At 39.5% G+C, this 20,452-nt stretch overlaps 1 protein-coding gene across 3 annotated transcripts in view; it reads right to left on the bottom strand.

Moving 5' to 3' along the window:
* Positions 1-20,452, bottom strand: part of abca2 (ATP-binding cassette, sub-family A (ABC1), member 2) — a 532,256-nt gene that overhangs the window by 153,148 nt on the left and 358,656 nt on the right. For all 3 annotated transcript variants that reach the window (XM_059994306.1, XM_059994305.1, XM_059994307.1), the window contains 3 exons: positions 19,879-20,052; positions 13,764-13,866; positions 7,192-7,306 (listed from right to left, as the gene is read on the bottom strand). In XM_059994306.1, the coding sequence (XP_059850289.1) occupies positions 7,192-7,306; positions 13,764-13,866; positions 19,879-20,052 (392 nt within the window). The remainder of the gene's footprint in view (positions 1-7,191; positions 7,307-13,763; positions 13,867-19,878; positions 20,053-20,452) is intronic.

Raw genomic sequence — 20,452 nt, forward strand, 5'->3', positions numbered from 1 at the left:
TCTCAGGTAGTATAGGGTAAGGAACTGCACAATTTTCATTGAGATCACAAGGTTGTGAACATTCAGAATCCACTGCCCTTCAGAAGTTGTTGGGTATATTCAAGAAAGTTAAAACTAGTAGATTTTTAGAAACTATAGACATCACTAATGGCAGAGTGGTCAGTGAATGTTAGTGCAAGATTGAGGGCCCTAGGGTTTATTCATGCTTCTTCAACATTTTCATACTTAGTACATAACAGCACAATGTTGTACTGATCTTTTAACCTTCTCCAAGATCAATCTAACCATTCCCTCCTACACAACCTCTATTTTTCTATAATCCATTTACCTACCTTAAATGCCACTAATGTATTTACCTCTATCAACAGCCCTGGTAGGGTTTTCCACACACCCACCAATCTCTCAGTAAAATTTTACCTGACACCCCCCTGTACTTTCCTCCAATCACCTTAAAATTATGTCCCCTTGTATTAGACATTTTGGCCCTGGGAAAAGGTCTCTGGCTATCCATTAAATCTATGCCTCTTATAATCTTGTACATTTCTATCAAGTCACCTCCCACCCTCCTTCGCTCCGAAGAGAAGAGCACTGGCTCACTCAACCTGTCTTAATAAAACATGCCCCCTAGTCCAGGCAGCATTCTGATAAATCTCCCCTGTATCTTCTCGAAAGCTTCCACAATGAGGCAACCAGATGAAAACACAATATTCCAAGTTTTATAGGGTTTATTTAAACATTTTAAGTGTTCTACCTTTTAAATCGCTAAATCTATTTTTGTTTAGTTACAGTACCTACATAATAATGTACTGTGCAGGAGTATGTGGGATGGTTTCTAAGAGTGTTAGTGCAGGTGGTGGAAACAAAGCCACAGTGCTATTTCTAATTCTCTATTAGCTGTTGGATGCCTATTAGCTCACTCAAAGGCTCTTTGATAACATAGGCATTTATGTCTAATAGCTTAATAAATTGAGTAACATGATATTATACTGACAGATCTGTTTAAAATGTTGAAAGCAGATAACAGATCAATCAAACACCAAATGAGAATGATGGGAGATTATGATCCTGAATCTGGCAGTGACCCAAAACTTGTCTTTTCCCCTTCTCACTTGTTTTATTTCTTGTCATTTACGACAGCTGAACATTACGTGGGGAACAGCATGGTGGCCTATCAATCAGTGCTGCTTCACAGCTCCAAGGAGCTGGGTTCGATTCCAACATCAGATGCTGTCAGTGTGGAGTTTGCACGTTCTTCCTGTGACTACATGTGTTCCCTCCAGGTGCTCCTGTTTCTTCCCACATCCCAAAGACGTGTCAGTTTAGTACTGTAAATTACCCTTTAGTATAGGCAACAGTGTAATCCTAAAAGTGATGTTAGTATGCTACATAGGACAAGCATGACTGGGGGAAAAAGACTGGTGGAATTGCTCTGCTGAATACCAGTTCAGACCAGATGGGCTGACTGGCCCTGGTGTGTTATTATAGAATTGTACTTTCTGTGTGGTTCTGCTTACATTAAAGCAAATATATTTCCTAGTCTGCTGCCCTCCAAATAACCTATTGGTAGCGTACCACAAATCCTGAAATTTATTACCAGCATGAAAAAGGACAAAGCTTATAACTATTGGTAAGCACATTCAATAAGTTGGCACAGAGAAGAAAAGTCTCCACTTTGCTGTGTACCTCTATGACCTATGACTTAAATTCTCTAGAAGTGAGAGAGTAGGGCATAACTTAGTCTATGACTAATCCAGTTGCGACAGTAGAATATAGTAAATCAATAAAGAGGTTTGCTTTGGATTCCCAGCATCTGCAGACTTCCTCGTATTTACCCTAAAAAGATTGTTCTCCCAGTAAGTTCATAATGCAGCATGGAAGACAGAGATATTTCATGTACTCCCTCTGGGCTAAAGATGAGTACAAAGGGATGATATAGTGGTGGGGGATGTGGAGGTGTGGAGAAAGAAAGAAACCCAGACCAAACCGAATTATAAAAATAACCTCTTCCCTACCTCTTGTTAAGGAACATATTCAAGGCAGAACATATGTCACTTTGATTTGCAGTTGATGGAGAGCGTGTTGTGAGATAGCTGGATGATGGTGGCAGATCTACATTTTGATGTATTAATAACACATTAATTTCGCTACACCACCACCAAAAATAATAATAGACCATATGATGCAGGTGCAGAATTAGGCCACTTGGCCTAACAAGTCTACTCCACCATTTCATCATGACTCATCCATTTCCCCTCTCAGCCCCAATCTTTTGCCTGCCCTCCTTATCCCTTCATCACCTAACTAACCAGGAATCTATCAAGAAGTTACTGAAAAATTAAACAACATTTCAAGTATATTTTCCATTTTGTGCAGATACTAACCAATACAGTGCAACTTGCAATGAACATCATTTATATTTCCTTGGAGTTAATTTATATATCTAGCTGGCATACAGATGTAGGCTGGTTGACTCAGTATGAAGAGAAACACAAATCTTCTGGACTAGTGCACTACTGTAGGAAGAATGATACAAGTCTGTATCTGTAGCTAAGAATGAATTAACTCATAATGCTTGAATTTAAAGTTTAACTCCCTTTCAGTATATACTACTAAAATGTTGTTATTACCATAATACTTTTGAATTGTATCATTTAATTTAATATTTCAGGTTCATTATGATAGTATGTTGTACCCATTGTAATTTGCTGTTATATCTCAGGTAGAGATTGCATATGCTTTTAAACTAATGATTCAATTTTTAATGTGCAGCACATCAGTTCTGCAGAGCATGACTACAAGGCTCTCACTTGCAGAAAATATGCTTTTTCATTGTTAATTTGTATGTCTATTTAAAGCAAATTTCCGATGATTAAACTAAATGAACCATTCCATGTTGATTACAGGGACTATGTTTTTCAGTAATGGCATTGTCAACATTAAACTGAGATAATGTTTATTAATAAAATAGTTTGTTTTAATAGCTATCATTGTGTAGTAAACTAGTTATTGAAGTAAAGATTTTAAAAATGAATAAATGTCCCATGATATTAAATGATAATTAAGCATACATGACTCTGCAGCTCTAAGTGTGTCTACGCTGAGGCCCACTTTTTAATTCTGTGACTTTCTTGATTTAGCCCAAATGGCTCACAGATATGTTTCTTGTGTTCAAGATTTTACAACAAGCCTCTCTGCATCTTGGTTTCTTTTTTTGTTTCCACTTTCAGTATCTTTGCATACCTCACAAACAGACATCCTATGACCTACTCCATTTCTACTCTAACGTATACACCAAGCAGTAAATTTTCCCAATACACAGCAGGGGCTCTCAGTACTGGTTGAAGGTTACTTTTATAAGAAAATGGCAAATGCTAGAAAGGAATGAAGGGGCACGATACAGTGCACAGGGATAAACTTAGCAGAAGTGCCAGGAACCAAGTGACACAGATTTCAGATAACTGGTGTAAAACAAACACACACACACACGGAATAACTGTGTAAAAGTCTTCAGCACAAAGTACATAGCTAGCTTGCCTTAGACATTTGCACAGTATTGCAGTAATTTTATGTATTACGCTATACCGCTGCCACAAACAAAAAATCAAATTTCCTGACATGCGAGGGTGATGATAAACCCGATTCTGAACTTGAGTGTTGTGAAATGAGAGTGAGAAAGGAGTATGGACAGGTGAATCCTGGTTGGGAAAAGGGGGAAGGGTAGAGAGCGGGAAGCACCAGAGAGACTCTGTAATGATCAATAAACTAATTGTTTGGAATCAAATGACCTTGATTTTATCTACACCCTTGCAACTCCCGCCCCAGCACTCATTCTCTGCCACCTGTCCTACACCCCTCCCGCACTGCTCTATCCTCACCATTCCCAGCATCCTCGGCTCCCGACAGATTTACAAATTTGCACTCCGCTCCACATTGACAAATACACTACTGTGCAAAGGTCTTAGATATATAGATATTAATAGAAATGATCATTTCTTTAGCATTTGTCTGTACTTTTTTAAAAATAAGGCAAGTTACCAGCTCAGTGCTCAACCCAGTGCCAATGGAAAGCGTGCAAGGAGCCGGCCAGATTCGAACCCGGGAACACTTGTCTCAAAGTGCGGTGCAGATGCTACTACACCACTGGCCAGCTTCAGTGAAGGCAATGAGAGCAGGTTTAATAGTAGCATTGGGAAGAGTTTGTAGCAAAAGTGAAGAACAAATTTGTACTGCTTCCTGCCATCCCTAGATAAAATAACACACTGTGACATGGTGAAGTGTATTTGGTTCAGGAATAGAACCCAAGATGGGATAAGGGCCAGCAAGGAATGAAGAACCAAAGAGAGACATCAACAGTGGAGTTCATTATCATTCCTTCTGTTATGACATCTAAGTTGTCGGATCAGATGTATTAGTTAGAAGTTTAAGAGGGAATAGTGCAGTTTAAGGATTGGGGAGTGCCATGTTGCCTCGATTTGGCTGAAGGCTGAAGTTGAAAATTAGTAGCACACACGCTGATGGTTTAAAAAAAAAGCAAAGAACACTGAAGGAACTCAATGGGTCAAGCAGCAATTGAAAATGAAAAACAAATGAAGGTAGACATTTTGAGTCAGGACCCTGCATCAGACCTGAGTTCAAAGGAGAATCAGGCAGGTAGGTGATAGGCAAGAGATTGAGAGGGTGGGGTGTGAATAGTTTACAATGGCCAGATGGAACCGTAAGGAAGGCGATGGGGGCAAGAGAACAGGAAAGGTGAACAAACTCATGTGGCAGCTGGGTCTTTGTGACAACACCAGGGGAGTGGTTTACCTGAAAGTGGAAAATTCGCTGTTCCCATTACTGGGCTGTAAGTTAGCCAAACTGAATATGAGATGGTGTTGGTTGAATTGTTCTACGATCTTGGCAATTTACTTGCAAACACTTCACAATATGAAGAGACATCATTGGTGCACTGTTAATTGTGCTGCGTCCTCCAAATGCTTGGCCTTTATATACAGCAATCGGCTGATTGGTTGTCATTTCAGAAAGTCAATTGTGACTTAAGGATTAAATCTCATCGCTGATTGGTTGTGTTATATACTCCATGCATTGTGGTCTAGAACTTTGCTCGTGTTAGCTCATAAATAGGATTCAGCTCTATATGCTTATGAGCCTACAAGGGCAAAATTCCAGACCACAGTGCATGAAGTTCGCCACACAACCAATCAGCGACAGGATTTCCTACTCAAGTCACAATCGAGTTTCCGAAATGACAAACAATCAGTTGCCAAGCTTTCGGAGGACACACCACAATTAACAGCACACTGGTAATGTCTCCTCATATGCTGACAAAACGTTTTCAAGTAAATTGCCAAGACCAGAGAACAACTCAACCCAACCATCAACCACCCGAATTGCACATTTTCTAAGTTGTTTCTAATGAGATGTTGCCTTCTAATTTTTATTTGGCCTAACAGTAGCAGCAGAGGGAAAAAAACAGATGGACAGGTAATCGTGGGAGTGTCAAGGAGTGTTACAACAGTACAACATTGTAAGAAATAGGAGTAGCAATAGCCTGCTCTATCAATCAATAGGATCACAGCTGATGTGGTCATGAACTCAACTCCACCTACCTGCCTTTTCTCTACAGCCCTTAATTTCCCTATTATGTGAAATCTAACTGTATCTTAAATAAATTCAATGAGGCAGATTCTACTGTTTCCTTTGGCAGAGAATGCAACTGGAATCTCAAGATTTACTAAGAGAAGTGATGAATGGATGTCTGGGCAAGTAGACATCAAGGGTTTTGCGATCTTGTGCAAAAGAACAAACCACAGCCAATCAGGCAGCATCTGTGGAGGCAGAGGGGTAGTTGATACTTCAAGTCTTGATGCAGCATCCTGACTCGAAAGGTTGAAAATATTCCCACCTCCACCCCTTGGTTCAAACTCATCGAGAAGAACAGGAAAAAGATGAATTTGACTGATCGGGGCAAAATATATGGGTGATGACTTCGGAACAAATTGAATAAGTGTAAATCTTTAACAAAGCATATTAAAATTTAGAGCATTTGACCAACCGTGATCTTATTGCATGGTCAAGCAAGCACAAAATATCAAGAAACCTACTTCTGCTCCTAATTTCTATGTGTGTTTGACTTAAAAATGATTACAGATATCATTTAAAGCCAATTTAAAATGTACTTTATACAGTATGAACCCTTGAATCAAATATTAATTTGACGAAGCATCAGCAAAAGCTTCAGGAGTGAAGAACTTCTTGTTTCTAATCTGTAAGTTGCCCAGTTGTACACAGCTCTGAGCAAAAAAAGTATTGGGGGTAAACGTTGGTGCAAAATAGCAAGAATGTAAAATTCAAGTCAAATACAGTGTATTCTCAGGCAGTGCACTTGGATAGAGTAATACTTGGTTCCACTGCAATTTTGAGGGTTCTGAAGTGGCTGTTGAAGCCAGATGTACACTCTTCCACAGATGGTGCGGGATGGGAAAGGGGCCATTGGTGAGGTGTTACAATCTTTCCACCAATCATGCTGGGCTTTTATGTAGAATGAATACATGGACTTGAAGCTCTTACTTCCACTCTGAATTCCTCATTTCCACTCCCAGGAGGCAATGGTAGAAATGCATTACTTGAGGGAGACTCTGGTCACATTCTCGAACTGGTTTGTTTCTGCTTACTTCATAATTCCTATCCACGACAGAGCCTGAAATGGGGGTTTATTTTCAGGAGCCTGGTGTAAGTCAGACACAGTCTGCCCAATGAAGTGGGCTGAATGTATCATAACGTACTGGCCCAGGAGAAGATGCTGTCATTGATTTGCTTGTTCCTCCAGGGAAATAGAAGGATTGCCGGATTGCTTCCAGTGCTTTGAGGAGATACTATATTTGCAATACTTTTCTTTGGCTGGTATTCTCCCAATGCATTTGGCATTATCGAGTGTCTGATATTAACCATCCTAAAAGTTAGATTTAATAGTGAACAGTTAGAAATTGTCTGTTATAGAGCTATTGTATGAGGTATGCGTAATAAATTGTACTTTTTCTAAGCGCTCATTTTAAATCAATCCCAAATTCCTTTTGAGAGGAAAGGTCTGGTGTGATGTTGTAGTCCATTGAGTAAGTTCAGAAGTAATCAATAAGTACTCCTCAAGAGTAATCAATAAAAGATTTTCACCTGATTGTCATCAAGCCTCACCTCTTTCAGCCTGTGTTCTTTCTCAGCAACAATGTGCTGAATCATCATGGCCACCGAGTACACCCACGATATAACCATGCAGAGCGGCATCATGTGCTCAATCACAAACAGAAAGCTGGAGAAAAAGGGAACACAATCTTTTTCATTTGACAACCATTGCAAAACAAAAGTTGTGACAGGTTTTTAATGAGCAGAACGAAAATTGTCAATCAATATTTGTACATAACATTGGAGAGGAGGCGCCGGGCATCTTGCCTTCATAGCCTTCTTCACCATTGATCAAGACCATGACTAATATTCAACCTTATCATTATACTCCACCACTACTCCCATATTCCTCGATTCCTTTCCACTGAGTGAATGTCTAATTTAGAAATATAGCACTGTCAGGATGCGCAATGTGCTGTAAAATAAAAGCGAGTGGATTTAAAAGTAATAATCTGGGTGGGGGCAGAGGGAAGACAGTTCTGTTCTTTCATCTGAAAGAAAGCCCAGCTGTGACTGTGGAAAGTTGGAAGGTTGATAGCCTGCTAATAGAATATCAGCTGTATATTAAAAATCTTTGTTTGAATGGACACAGTGTCCAAGCTTCCACAGTTCTCTGGGGTAAAGAATTCCCAAGGTGTATTATCTTGTCCTCCTCCTCCTCTGCCTCCTAAGACAATAGACAATAGACAATAGGTGCAGAAGTAGACCATTCGGCCCCTCGAGTCTGCACCGCCATTCTGAGATCATGGCTGATCATTCACTATCAATACCCAGTCCCTGCCTTGTCCCCATATCCCTTGATTCCCCTATCCATCAGATATCTATCTAGCTCCTTCTTGAAAGCATCCAGAGAATTGGCCTCCACCGTCTTCCGAGGTAGTGCATTCCACACCTGCACAACTCTCTGGGAGAAGAAGCTCTTCCTCAACTCTGTTTTAAATAACTGACCTCTTATTCTCAATCCATGCCCTCTGGTACTGGACTCTCCCAACACCTGGAACATATTTCCTGCCTCAATCCTATCAAATCCTTTAATTATTTTAAACGTTTCAATCAGATCCCCTCTCAATCTCCTCAATTCCAGCGTGTACAAGCCCAATCTCTCCAATCTCTCTGCGTAAGACAGCCCTGCCATCCCAGGAATCAACCTAGTGAATCTACGCTGCACTTCCTCAACTGCCAGAATGTCCTTCCTTAAACCTGGAGACCAAAACTGTACACAATATTCCAGGTGTGGTCTCACCAGGGCCCTGTACAAATACAAAAGAACATCTTTGCTCTTGTATTCAATTCCCCTTGTAACAAAGGCCAACATTCCATTTGCCCTCTTCACTGCCTGTTGCACTTGCTCATTCACCTTCATTGACTGGTGAACTAGGACTCCTAGGTCTCTTTGCATTTCTCCCTTACCTAACTCGACACCGTTCAGACAATACTCTGCCCTCTTGTTCCTACTTCCAAAGTGGATAACTTCACATTTATTCACATTGAATGACATCTGCCAAGTATCTGCCCACTCACCCAGCCTATCCAAGTCTCCCTGTATTCTCCTAACGTCCTCTTCGCATGTCACACTGCCACCCAGTTTAGTATCGTCAGCAAACTTGCTGATATAGTTTTCAATGCCCTCATCTAAATCATTGACATAAATCGTAAAGAGCTGTGGTCCCAATACAGAGCCCTGTGGTACCCCACTAGTCACCTCCAGCCAGTCCGAGAAACACCCATTCACTGCTACCCTTTGCTTTCTATCTGCCAACCAGTTTTTTATCCATGTTGAAACCCTGCCCCCAATGCCATGAGCTCTGATTTTACTCACCAATCTCCTATGTGGCACCCAAAGCTTAATCTAAAACCATAGGCACCTGAACCTAGGGTTACATCCTCCCTGCATCTCGCCTGCCAAGCACTGTAAGAATATTGTAAGTTTCAAAGAGACCTCTCAGTCTTCTGAACTGTCAAGATTATAGTCCCAATCTAACCAATCTCTGCTCAAATATTAAACATGCCATCCATGGAAGCAATCTTTGAATCTTCAGTACATTTTCTCCATGGTAAGTCACACATTGAATGTCTTAGGAACAGCTTCCTCCCCTCTGCAATCAGATTTCTGAATGGACAGTGAACCCATATACACTACTTCACTATTTTTTTAAAAATCTCTTTGTACTACTTGTTTAAATATATATACACACACATACTTTATATATTATATATATTTGGGTAGAGTTGATCTCCGATCTTGGCAATTTACTTGCAACCGTTTCATCACTATGTGAGAGGACATAATCAGTAAATGGTTGACTATGGTGTGTCCTCCAAATGCTCTATATACATACACACACACACAGATGCAAGTTTGTGAACCCTTTGCAATTGCCTGGTTTTTCTGCATTAATTACTCATAAAATGCAGTTTGATCATCCAAGTAACAATAATACACAAACACAATTTGCCTAAAGTAATAACACACAAACAATTGTACCTTTCATGTCTTTATTGAACACATTGTTTAATCAGTCACAGCCCAGCCCAGAAAAAGAATTTGAAACCTTGTACTTAATAGCTGGTAGAAACTACTTTAGCAGCTATAACCTCCAGCAAACATTTCCCCTAGCTGCTGATCAGACTTGCACAAAGCCGAGGAGGAATTTTAGACCATTCTTTCATACAAGACTGCTTCAGTTCATCAATATGCAAGGGATATCTTGCATGAATAGCCCTCATAAGGTCATGTCACATTATCTCAATTGGGTTAAGATCTGCACTCTAAATTGGTCGTTCGAAAGTGGAAATAGTCTTCCTTTTAAACCATTCAACAGTGGTTTCAAGACAGAGACGTAAATTGAAGATTTTTACTCCTCGTGTATGTGAAGGATATAAGAAATGGTCAATTCAGTTCAATTCATTCTGTTGTTAATTTACTGTTGGGTTTTGGATCATTGCCTTGTTTCATCATGCAACTTCTATCAAGCGTCAGGTGATGGATCGCTACTGTGACATTCTCCTGTAAAATGTCTTGATACAGCTTGGAATTCATTGTTCCCTCAATGAATGCAAGCTGTCCAGGCCCTGAGGCAGCAAAGGAGCCCAAGCCATGATGCTCCTTCAACCATACTTCACAGTTATTGTGAAGTTTTGGTGTTGATGTGCAGTGCTCTTTTCCCTCCAGACATAGCATTGTCCATTTCTACCAAAAAGCTCAACTTTTGTCTCATCTGTCCACAAAGCACTGTCTCAGAAGCACTATGGAACATCAAGGTCGTCTAGGTAAACTTGAGACACGTAGCAATGTTTTTTTTTGAAGAGCAGTGGTTTCCTCCATGGTGTCCTTCCATGAACACCATCCTTGTTCAGTGTTTTTCTTATGGTGGGCACATGAACAGAGACTTCAGCAAGTTCTTGAGATTTCTGCAGGTCTTCTGCTATTATGCTTCATTTTTTTTTTCACTTCCTTCTGCATTGCACATTGTGCATTTGGTGTGATATCTGCAATTCACCCACTCTTCTGGAAAGTAGCAACAGTACTGAACTTCCTCCATTTGTAGACTATTTCTCTTACTGTAGACTGGTGAACACTTGGATCTTTAGAAATGCTTCTGTGGCCTTTTCCAGCTTCATGCATCCCTACAATTCTCCTGTTAAGGTCCTCTGAAAGTTGTTTTAATCATGGCATAGAACTTTAATCATGGCAAGTTCTTTCTTGAGAAGAGCAGGCTCTGTCAATAACCTAACTTTGTGTGTCTCTTTTATTGGGCAAGCCACCCCTACAACTCACACCTCTAACCTCATCTCATTGATTGGAACACCTGACTCCAACTAGCTTTTGTAGAAGGCATTACCCCAGAGGTTCACATACTTTTATGAAACTAGAATATGATTGTTCAAATAGTGTACACTGCATTAACGAGAAGTAGTATAATTGTTCATGTGTTATTAGTTTAGGCAGATTGTGTTTGTCCATTATTGTGTCTCAGATGAAGATCAGACCACATTTTATGAGTAATTAATGCAGAAAACCAGATAATTGCAAAGGGTTCACAAGCTTTTTTCTTGTAATGGTTTATTTATATTTCTTATAGTAATTTATAGCTTTTTTTTCCACACACATACTGCTGCCATAAAACGAATTTCACAACATATGCCAGAAATATTAAAGCTGATTCTAGACTTCATAATTTTGATAGGTAAACAAACACTACAGACATTACTCACTATATCCTTTTGTATATTGTATCTACCAACATGTAGAAGCAACAAATATTTCAGAATTATAAGGAGAGTAACAGGCTATTTTAATGAATCTGATAAAAATTCACATTACTGCATCTGCCAATGACTTGAAAGTTGGGAGGGGCAAATAGTTTACTTAATTGTGACCTACAGTTGATATACTATTAGCAGGCTATCAGCCTTCCAACTCTCCCCAACCACAGCTGGGCTTTCTTTCAGATGAAAGAGCAGAACTGTCTTCCGTGTGCCCTTCTCAAATGATTACTTTTAAATCCACTCACTCTTATTTTACACCAGATTGCACATCCTGACAGTGCTATATATCTAAATTAGACAATCACTCAGATAGGGCATAGGCAAGACTCACTTGCCTGAATGAAGACAGAGTTGTAATTACGATTAGCAATTGGATTCACTGCATGATGATACAGCTTAAAATTGTCCTTTGGGGTCTCACATGCTGTGCGGTTTATTTAAATTGTACCGTTAGGAGGTTTCAATGATAGATGAAATTGAATTAAGGTAAAAAAAATTCCCTACATGAGGTTTTCTCAACTTGGTTCCAAGAGATATTTATAATCAGGAGCTCAAAGCCAGGAAGAATTCCCTCCTCTAGTCTTTCCATCAGAAATATCACATCTTAGAAGAAACTGAAAGAAACAACTCCTCTCTACATGCATCACCGTCTGGTATGAAGGGGCCACTGCACAGAATTGGAAAAAACTGCTTGAAAGTTGTAAACTCAGCCAGCTCCATCTTGGGCACTAGCTTTCCCAGCATTGAGGACACCTTCGAAAGGTGATGCCTTGAACAGGCGGCATCCATCATTCAGGACCCCCATCTCCCTGAACCTGCCCTCTTCTCATTGCTACTTTTGAGGAGACGGTATAGGAGCCAGAAGACGCACACTCAACATTTCAGGAACAGCATCTTCTCCTCTGCCATCAGATTTCTGAATGGATAACGAACCATCGAACAATACTGCACCATTTTTTCCCTCTAGTTTTGCATTACTTAAGTCAACTATATATATTTCTTATTGTAATTTATGGTTTATTATTAATGTGGGTTACAATGTACTGCTGCCACAAAGCAACAAATTTCACTACATATGCCAGTGATACTAAACCAGATTCTTAATCAGCTGAGCTGCCAAAACTAACTTGTTGTGCTCTCTGTAGAAATCATTGGCATTAACCAAGTTTTTGCTTCTGATCTCTGCAAAAGTCTAATTCAAGCTCATGAAACAACTTCACCTGTGCAGTGAGGATAGATATGCAGGCACTGTAAAACATCACAAGATTCTGGGGTTTTGTGCCACTCAGCATTTAGTGTTAGAAAATCATGATCTAATTGTCAACATCCCCCAGAACTTGACTCATATCTGTTGTAAATACTACTTAACCACTGTGTTAACATCCTGTTAATGAGAGGTTTATGTCAGAAAATGGCATACCATTGTGAATGTTCAGGAAAGAAACAGTAATCTCACTCCAGAAGGTGGTAAGTATTTCCCAGAGGTCCATCAGATTCAAAACAAGGAAAAAAAACCCTCCTCTAATCTTATTCTGATTTTCCTTTCATTGTTTTTATTTTTCTTTCTTCTAAACTGCATCTCACACTATTTTGTCCTTCATCCTCAACTCTCTTTGGTTGGTGAGATAAACTATTTGTCCAGTTCTTTATGTGACCATCCCTTTGTCTCCACAGATTCTATCTGACTTGCTGAGTTCCTCCAGCAGTTTGTTTTTGCTTCTTTGATCTTCTTGCATTTCCAAAAAGTTGCAACACACTTAACTGGAAGGTCAGTGAAGAAATGCAACTCACATCATAGACTGTGAACAGACTATTGAGCCCTTCCTTACAACTCGGTATTTATTTAAAAAAACTCTCTTGTATAATGGCCTACTTCTGCTCCTATATCTTAAAGTCATCCACATAAGTAGAGCAAATACTTCCCTCAAAAAGCATTGGCTTTGAACAAGATTTTCAAAAAGTATTAATTATATGCAGAAAACTCACAAAGAGCAAAATAATTAACTCATTCAGAATTTTTTAATGCCCATTCTGAAATCAGATGGCAGAGGGGGAAGAAGCTGTTCCCGAATCGTTGAGTGTGTACCTTTGTACCTTCTTCCTGATGGTAGCAATGAGAAGAGGGCAAATCCTGGGTGATGGGAGGGAGGGGTATTCTTAACGATGGAACCCACCCACCTAGCTTTTTTTCCCTTCATTTTTTTATTTACCTATCCTTTCACATCGATCATGAAAACTGCTCAAATTATAGTTAACCATCTGAACTATTCTAATTTATATTATTCCATTGTCTCAAGTATTGTATGCATACTTACTCATCCCTGGTGTAGCAGGGGTAGGGGAACATCTGAACATAGTTTCCAGGCTCTACCACATCATGACCCACAAATGTATTGATAATGGCCCGTTCCATCATATCTGTAATAGAAGAAATAGACTACATTAATCTTAAAATAACATCATTCCATATTAGTTGACACTTGCATGAAGGGCATACTGTAGATACAAATGATTGAATGTTCATTGGAATATTTTACGTGAAATATATGCTCAACTATAATACAGAAGCAGAATTAGAACATTAAAACCTAGAGTTTATTCTGACATTCCATAATAGCAGAATTTTTGCCCAAATCCATCTCCCACCTTCTGCTCATAACCTTAAACCCTTTACCAAGCAAGAAGCTATGTATCTGGCTAATCAAGAAACTACCAATCTCTGCCTTAAATACACCCAATGACTTGGCCTCCACAGCCACTCATGGCAACACATTCCACAGATTTACCACCCTCTGACTAAAGTAATTTCTCCTCATCTCTGTTTTAAATGGACGTCCTTCAATCCTGAAAGTCATGCCCTCTTGTCTTAGACTCCCCTACCATGGGAAATAACTTTGCCATATGTAATCTGTTCAGGTCTCTTAACATTTGGAATATTTCTATGAGATTCCACCTCATTTTCCTGAACTCCAGAGATACAGCCCAAGAGGTGGTAACCCTTTAATTCTGGGATTCATTCTCCTGAAGCGTCCCTGAACCCTTTCAAATGTCAGTATATCCTTTCTAAAATAAGGAGCCCAAAACTATCCACAATACTCCAAGATGTAAAATTGTTGGCTTATATGGAAACAATGCAAAGCTTTATAGTTGCACAAAGATAAAGCAAGTTTCCCAGAAGCATTAAGAAACAGTTTCACTTTAATATGTCCAGACAAGAGAGTTATCATATATTCAAGATAAGAGGGAAAACTCACAGAAAAAAAGTGTACATTTGATAATAATAAGCAAGGTGTGAGGGAATGGGAAAGAGGGTTAAGATCGCAATTCCTACAGCAAATATGTCCATTACAAGTACAGTACATGATCATTATGAAGAAAAATTTGCTGTTTCAAGCTCAAATGGCCAACAATACTAAACTTCAGCTTCATTAAAGAACTGCTCTCATACTGGGTATCAGCTAAGTCTACATCAAATATATCACATATTAACACTTACAAATTTAATATATTGTTAGATTGGTATATTGTTATATTTGGCATATTGTCAGAGGACTCAGGAATCTGTGGAGATTTGGCACAACATCAAAAACATTGACAAACTTCTATAGATATGTAGTGGAGAGTATATTGACTGGCTGCATCAGAGCCTGGTATGGAAACACCAATGCCTTTGAATGGAAAATCCTACAAAATGTAGTGGATTCAGACCAGTACATCATGGGTTAAGTCTTCCCAACCATTGAACACTTGTATATGAGACGCTGTTGTAAGAAAGCAGCATCTATTATCAGAAGCCATGCCCTGTTCTTGTTGCTGCCATCAGGTAGAAGTTACAAGAGCCTCAGGACTTACACTACCAAGTTCAAAAACTACCCCTCAACCATCAGGCTCATGAATAAAAGGGGATAAGCACACTCACTTGCCCCATCTTTGAAATGCTGTCGCAACCAACGATCTCATTTTCAAAGATTCTTTGTCTCATTATTTCATGTTCTCTTAATTTACTGTTATTTATATATATTTGCATTTGCACAATTTGTTGTCTTCTGCACTCTAGTTGATCTTTCATTAATCCTGTTATGGCTACTCTACTGTAGGTTTGCTGAGTCTGCCCACAAGAAAATGAATCTAGGTTGCATATGGCGACATGTATGTACTTTGATAATAAATTTACTTAGAACTTAGAAGTTAGGAAAATAAAAATGATGCAGATGCAGGAAATCTAAAACAAAATCTGAAAATGCTGGAAATACTCAAAGGGTCTCACAGGATTTGTACAAATAGAAATAGTTAATGGTTCAGTTCTGGGACACTGATGTATCTGACACAAACCTTTTCTCTGTCCACAGACACTGCCTGACTTGGAGCATTTTTATTTTTAATATTAAGGAGAGGTCACGTCAGCTTCTGGTAAGACAACAGAACAAAAACTGAAATTGCAAAAACCCACAAATAAAAATGGGAAAAGATATGGAATGACCAACAAGTATTCTGGAAAATAAAATAACAGGAGTGGGCTCAATGGGAGAAGTGATGACACCAAACAATGGGGAGAAAAGAACAAACTGAAGAAATACAATCGAAAACATGAAAAGCTGGGTGGTCAAAGGAAATAGATCGGAGTAAATAAAAAGTGAGCAAAAATAGCAATGAGTGTTCAGTGCAAAGTTTCACTAAGTTTCACCAAGTAACAGACATGGCAAAATAAAATGCCATTGTCACCTCGTGCTCAGTCAAAGGAATAAGCCCTTCAGCCCAATTGCATTTGTGCTGACATTCAAGCACCTATCTACACATACCAGTACTTGGCCCAGGATCTGCTATTTAAGTGCCAGTCTGGATGCTTCCTAATTTGTTTGACTATACCGGTTTCTCTCACTTGCAGTGCATTGCAGATTCCAGCCAACTTCTGAGTGGAAAAGTTATATTTCAGATCCCCTGAACCTCTTACCCCTTACCCAAAGTCACCGCCCTCACTATCTAAGTTACGTGATTGAAGACTCCATATCATAGAAATCTTTTAAAATTCAAGATTGAAAATTTCTCAAGCACAAACAAACAATGACCTATCACCAGTACCAGTTTCACACGAGGCATATAGGTTACAACATCATGTGAGGTGGAATAAGCATCTCACACGTAAATGCACACAGAGCCCTTTCCCTTTACGAGAGTGCAATTTGAAGACTAAATGTCTCCGAAGGTGAGAGAAGATGACTGGTGAGGGAGACCAGCAGAAGGGAGTGGCAGCTGGTGCAGAGATAATCAGGTAAACTTGGTCAAGATGGTGGATGGATAGTCTGAGAGAAGGATTATGGTGGAAATCACGAACAGTGTAGAGTTAAAGGAGGACACAAGGGAAATCAATAAGGCAATGCCTGTTGTTTGGTGTCACTACGCTGGCCCAGTGGTGTCCAAGAGTATCTCCAATGCACAGAAGAAATAGATTGAAAACCAGGTAATGCATATGATACACAATTGTCAATCAGGATATTGATGATGTTCTGTACTATAGTGAACAAATTATTGTGTGCATGGCAATTTTTCTGGCACACCATTCACTTCTTTCAATTTTACAACAATTATGCCACAAATGATAGACTGAAAATGTAATGAGTGTGTGGAAGTATTTACATTCTGCAAAAAAAATTGTCCCAGTTATATCAAAAATTGCCCATAAACAGCATTCCAAATAAATGGTAGTATGCTTACACATATAAAACAGTGACAGTTTTGTGGTTTGAAAAGGACGGAAGCTCAATCAAAGGTAGAAGAAGAGTTCCTTTTTCCTTTTCCCTATCGTAAATTGAACAGGCTACTTCGTGATTAAAAAGCCACACCACATGTTCTGTGGACTGTTAAATTTTGTCATTTCAAAACATTAAACTAATTCAATGGAAGACATTCAGGGAATGTGGGTCTAACTTCATGTTTAAGCAAGGCATGCACATATCACATCATTGCGTGATGTGTATACAATTAAAGTACTTTTACATACAGTGGCATGCAAAAGTTTGGGCACCCCGGTCAAAATTTCTGTTACTGTTGTAAAGGGGGCTTCTTTTCCTTTGTTACTGCGTATGTTATTCAAAATGGCTTCTTTGTTTTGTTAAAAGTTAGGAATGCTTCTTTGGTGCGAGAGAGTGCTGGAAGCTTGTTTGGGTTAAAATTTACTGATAACGAGAATTGTATTCCTTTGTTAACCAATTGGGATTAATGTTGTTCTTCCTTCTGAGTCTGTAAGCGATTGTTGGCAGGCTTTTGGGGAGATCGGCGCAAGAGGGTGCGAGAGAGAGGACACGATGCTGTAAACTGGGTGAGGAACGGACCCCAAGCGGGGGTCCGAGGCCAGGAGGTACCCCGAGGAGAGGAGATGAAGATAGATGTGTTTGGTTAACCACTTCGGGTGGTCCTGAGCTGCGAGTCGAGGAGTTCGGAGGGGATCAAATGGTGGCCAGAAGATTTCAGTAATTGAGCTCCAACGGTTGTGCACGAAGTGGTTTGGACTTTGATAAGTTTGGCGCCTTTTCTTTGTTTTCTTTTCCTTCATATATACTGTATCGTTATTAATCACTTAGTTATAGTAATCTTTATAAATTGTAATCATTTAATCATATTTAGTGTTCTGTCTGTGTTTTGGCAAGGCAGGGACATCACACAGCATCCACACAAGCTGATTACCCAGTTTGGTGGGGCCGAAGGCTGCTCCCCCTAGACGAGAACGAGCTGAGTGAGCCTGAGGCGACCCAGGGGTGTGCACTGTGAATAGCTAAGTGAGAAAAAGTTGACCTGATTTCCAAAAGGCATAAAGTTAAAGATGACACATTTCTTTAATATTTTAAGCAAGATTACTTTCTTATTTGTCTTTTACAGTTTCAAAATACCAAAAAAAGGAAAAGGGCCCGAAATGGGCACCTTGCATGGTCAATACTTAGTAACACTCCCTTTGGCAAATATCACAGCTTGTAAACACTTTCTGTAGCCAGCAAAGTCTTTCAATTCTTGTTTGGGGGATTTTCACCCATTCTTCCTTGCAAAAGGCTTCTAGTTCTCTGAGATTCGTGGGCTATCTTGCATGTGGTCTCTTTTGTGGTCTATCCACAGATATTTGATGATCTTTAAGTTGGGGGATTGCGAGAGCCATGGCAAAAACTTCAGTTGCTGCTCTTGAGGTAGTCCATTGCAGATTTTGAGGTGTGTTTAAGATAATAATCCTGTTGTAGAAGGCATCCTCTTTTTATCTTCAACTTTTTTTTTTCCACAGACGGTGTTATCTTTGCTTCCAGAATTTGCTGGTATTTAATTGAATTCATTCTTCCCTCTACCAGTGAAATGTTTCTCGTGCCACCGGCTGCAACACAAGCCCAAAGCATGATCGATCCACCCCTGTGCTTAACGGCTGGAGAGGAGTTCTCTTCATGAAATTCTGCACCCTTTTTTCTCCAAACATACCTTTGCTCATTGAGGCCAAAATGTTCTATTTTAATTTCATAGTCCACAGGACTTGTTTCCAAAATGCATCAGGCTTGTTTAGATGTTCCTTTGCAAACTTCTGATGGTGAATTTTGTGGTGAGGATACAGGAAAGATTTTCTTCTGACGACTCTTCCATGAACATCATATTTGTGCAGGTGTCGCTGCACAGTAGAACAGCGCACCACCATTCCAAAGGCTGCTAAATTTTCCTGAAGGTCTTTTGCAGTCAAACAGGGGTTCTGATTTGCCTTTCTAGCAATCCTACGAGCAGTTCTCTTGGACAGTTTTCTTGGTCTTCCAGAGCTCAACTTGAGCTCCACCGTTTCTATTAACTGCCATTTCTTAATTACATTACAAACTGAGGAAACGGCTACCTGAAAACACTTTGCTATCTTCTTATAGTCTTCTCCTGTTTTGTGGGCATCATTTATTATAGCTTTCAGACTGCTAGGCAGCTGCTTAGAGGAGCCCATGGCTGCTGATCATTGGGACAAAGTTTGAGGAGTCAGGGTATTTATGAAGCTTTGAAATTTGCATCACCTGGCCTTTCCTAACAATGACTGTGAACAAGCCATAGCCCTAACAGGCTAATTAAGGTCTGAGACCTTGGTAAAAGTTATCTGAAAGCTCAAATCTTTTGGGGTGCCCAAACTTTTGCATGGTGCTCCTTTCCATTTCCCCCCCACTCCAAAATTGTACAAAACAAAAATAATACACTAATCTTGCTTAAAATGTTGAAAAGAATGTTTCATCTTTAACTTCATGACTTTTGAAGATCAGTTCATCTTCTACTCATTTAACTATTCACAGTAACAGAAACTTTGGCCGGGGCGCCCAAACTTTTGCGTGCCACTGTATAGTCCATAATGAATTACTTAAATGAACATGAACACTTAGTCAATATAGGTACAAGATTCCTCAAATATTATTGACATATTAAACACTCAACACCCACCTTGAATCCAGACAAACCCATAGAGGAAATAGAATCTTCCACCAGTGTTGGGTCCTGGCCTCCAGTAGGCCCTGCGAATCTCATTGGTCTTCTCCGTAAAACTGGAATTTTGGCGGATCTTCAACATGACATGAGGGGGCAAAGTGCCATCCTCCTTGGTCTGAAATATTACACCTTGAGGATGAAACATACATGTTTACATTCTTTTAAGCATAATTTTATCTCAAAATTGGAACAAATCCACTTTCACATTAGGAAACAATCACAGAACCTTACATATATACAGGAACATCGATTTTAATTTTTTTCAGTGAAACTGTGCACAATTTTATGGATGGTCTGTTTAATGATTTCAGCCATTGCTGTGATTATGAAATACAGGTTCTGGTTTCAGTGTTCAGATACCTGGAGATGATTAAACTCAAAATGCAGTACATATCGGAAATAATTTTTCAATCCAAGGCTGATGAGAAGCTTTCCTTGGTTGGCATTTTAATTGTTCTTAGATGTTCAACGGTATTCATGTTGCAATTGTTCAGCAATTCAATTCTATGGCACTGGCTTCTCCACTATT

This window comes from Hypanus sabinus, chromosome 18 (genome assembly GCF_030144855.1).
Source record: "Hypanus sabinus isolate sHypSab1 chromosome 18, sHypSab1.hap1, whole genome shotgun sequence".
In the NCBI taxonomy this organism is placed as follows: Eukaryota; Metazoa; Chordata; class Chondrichthyes; order Myliobatiformes; family Dasyatidae; genus Hypanus; species Hypanus sabinus.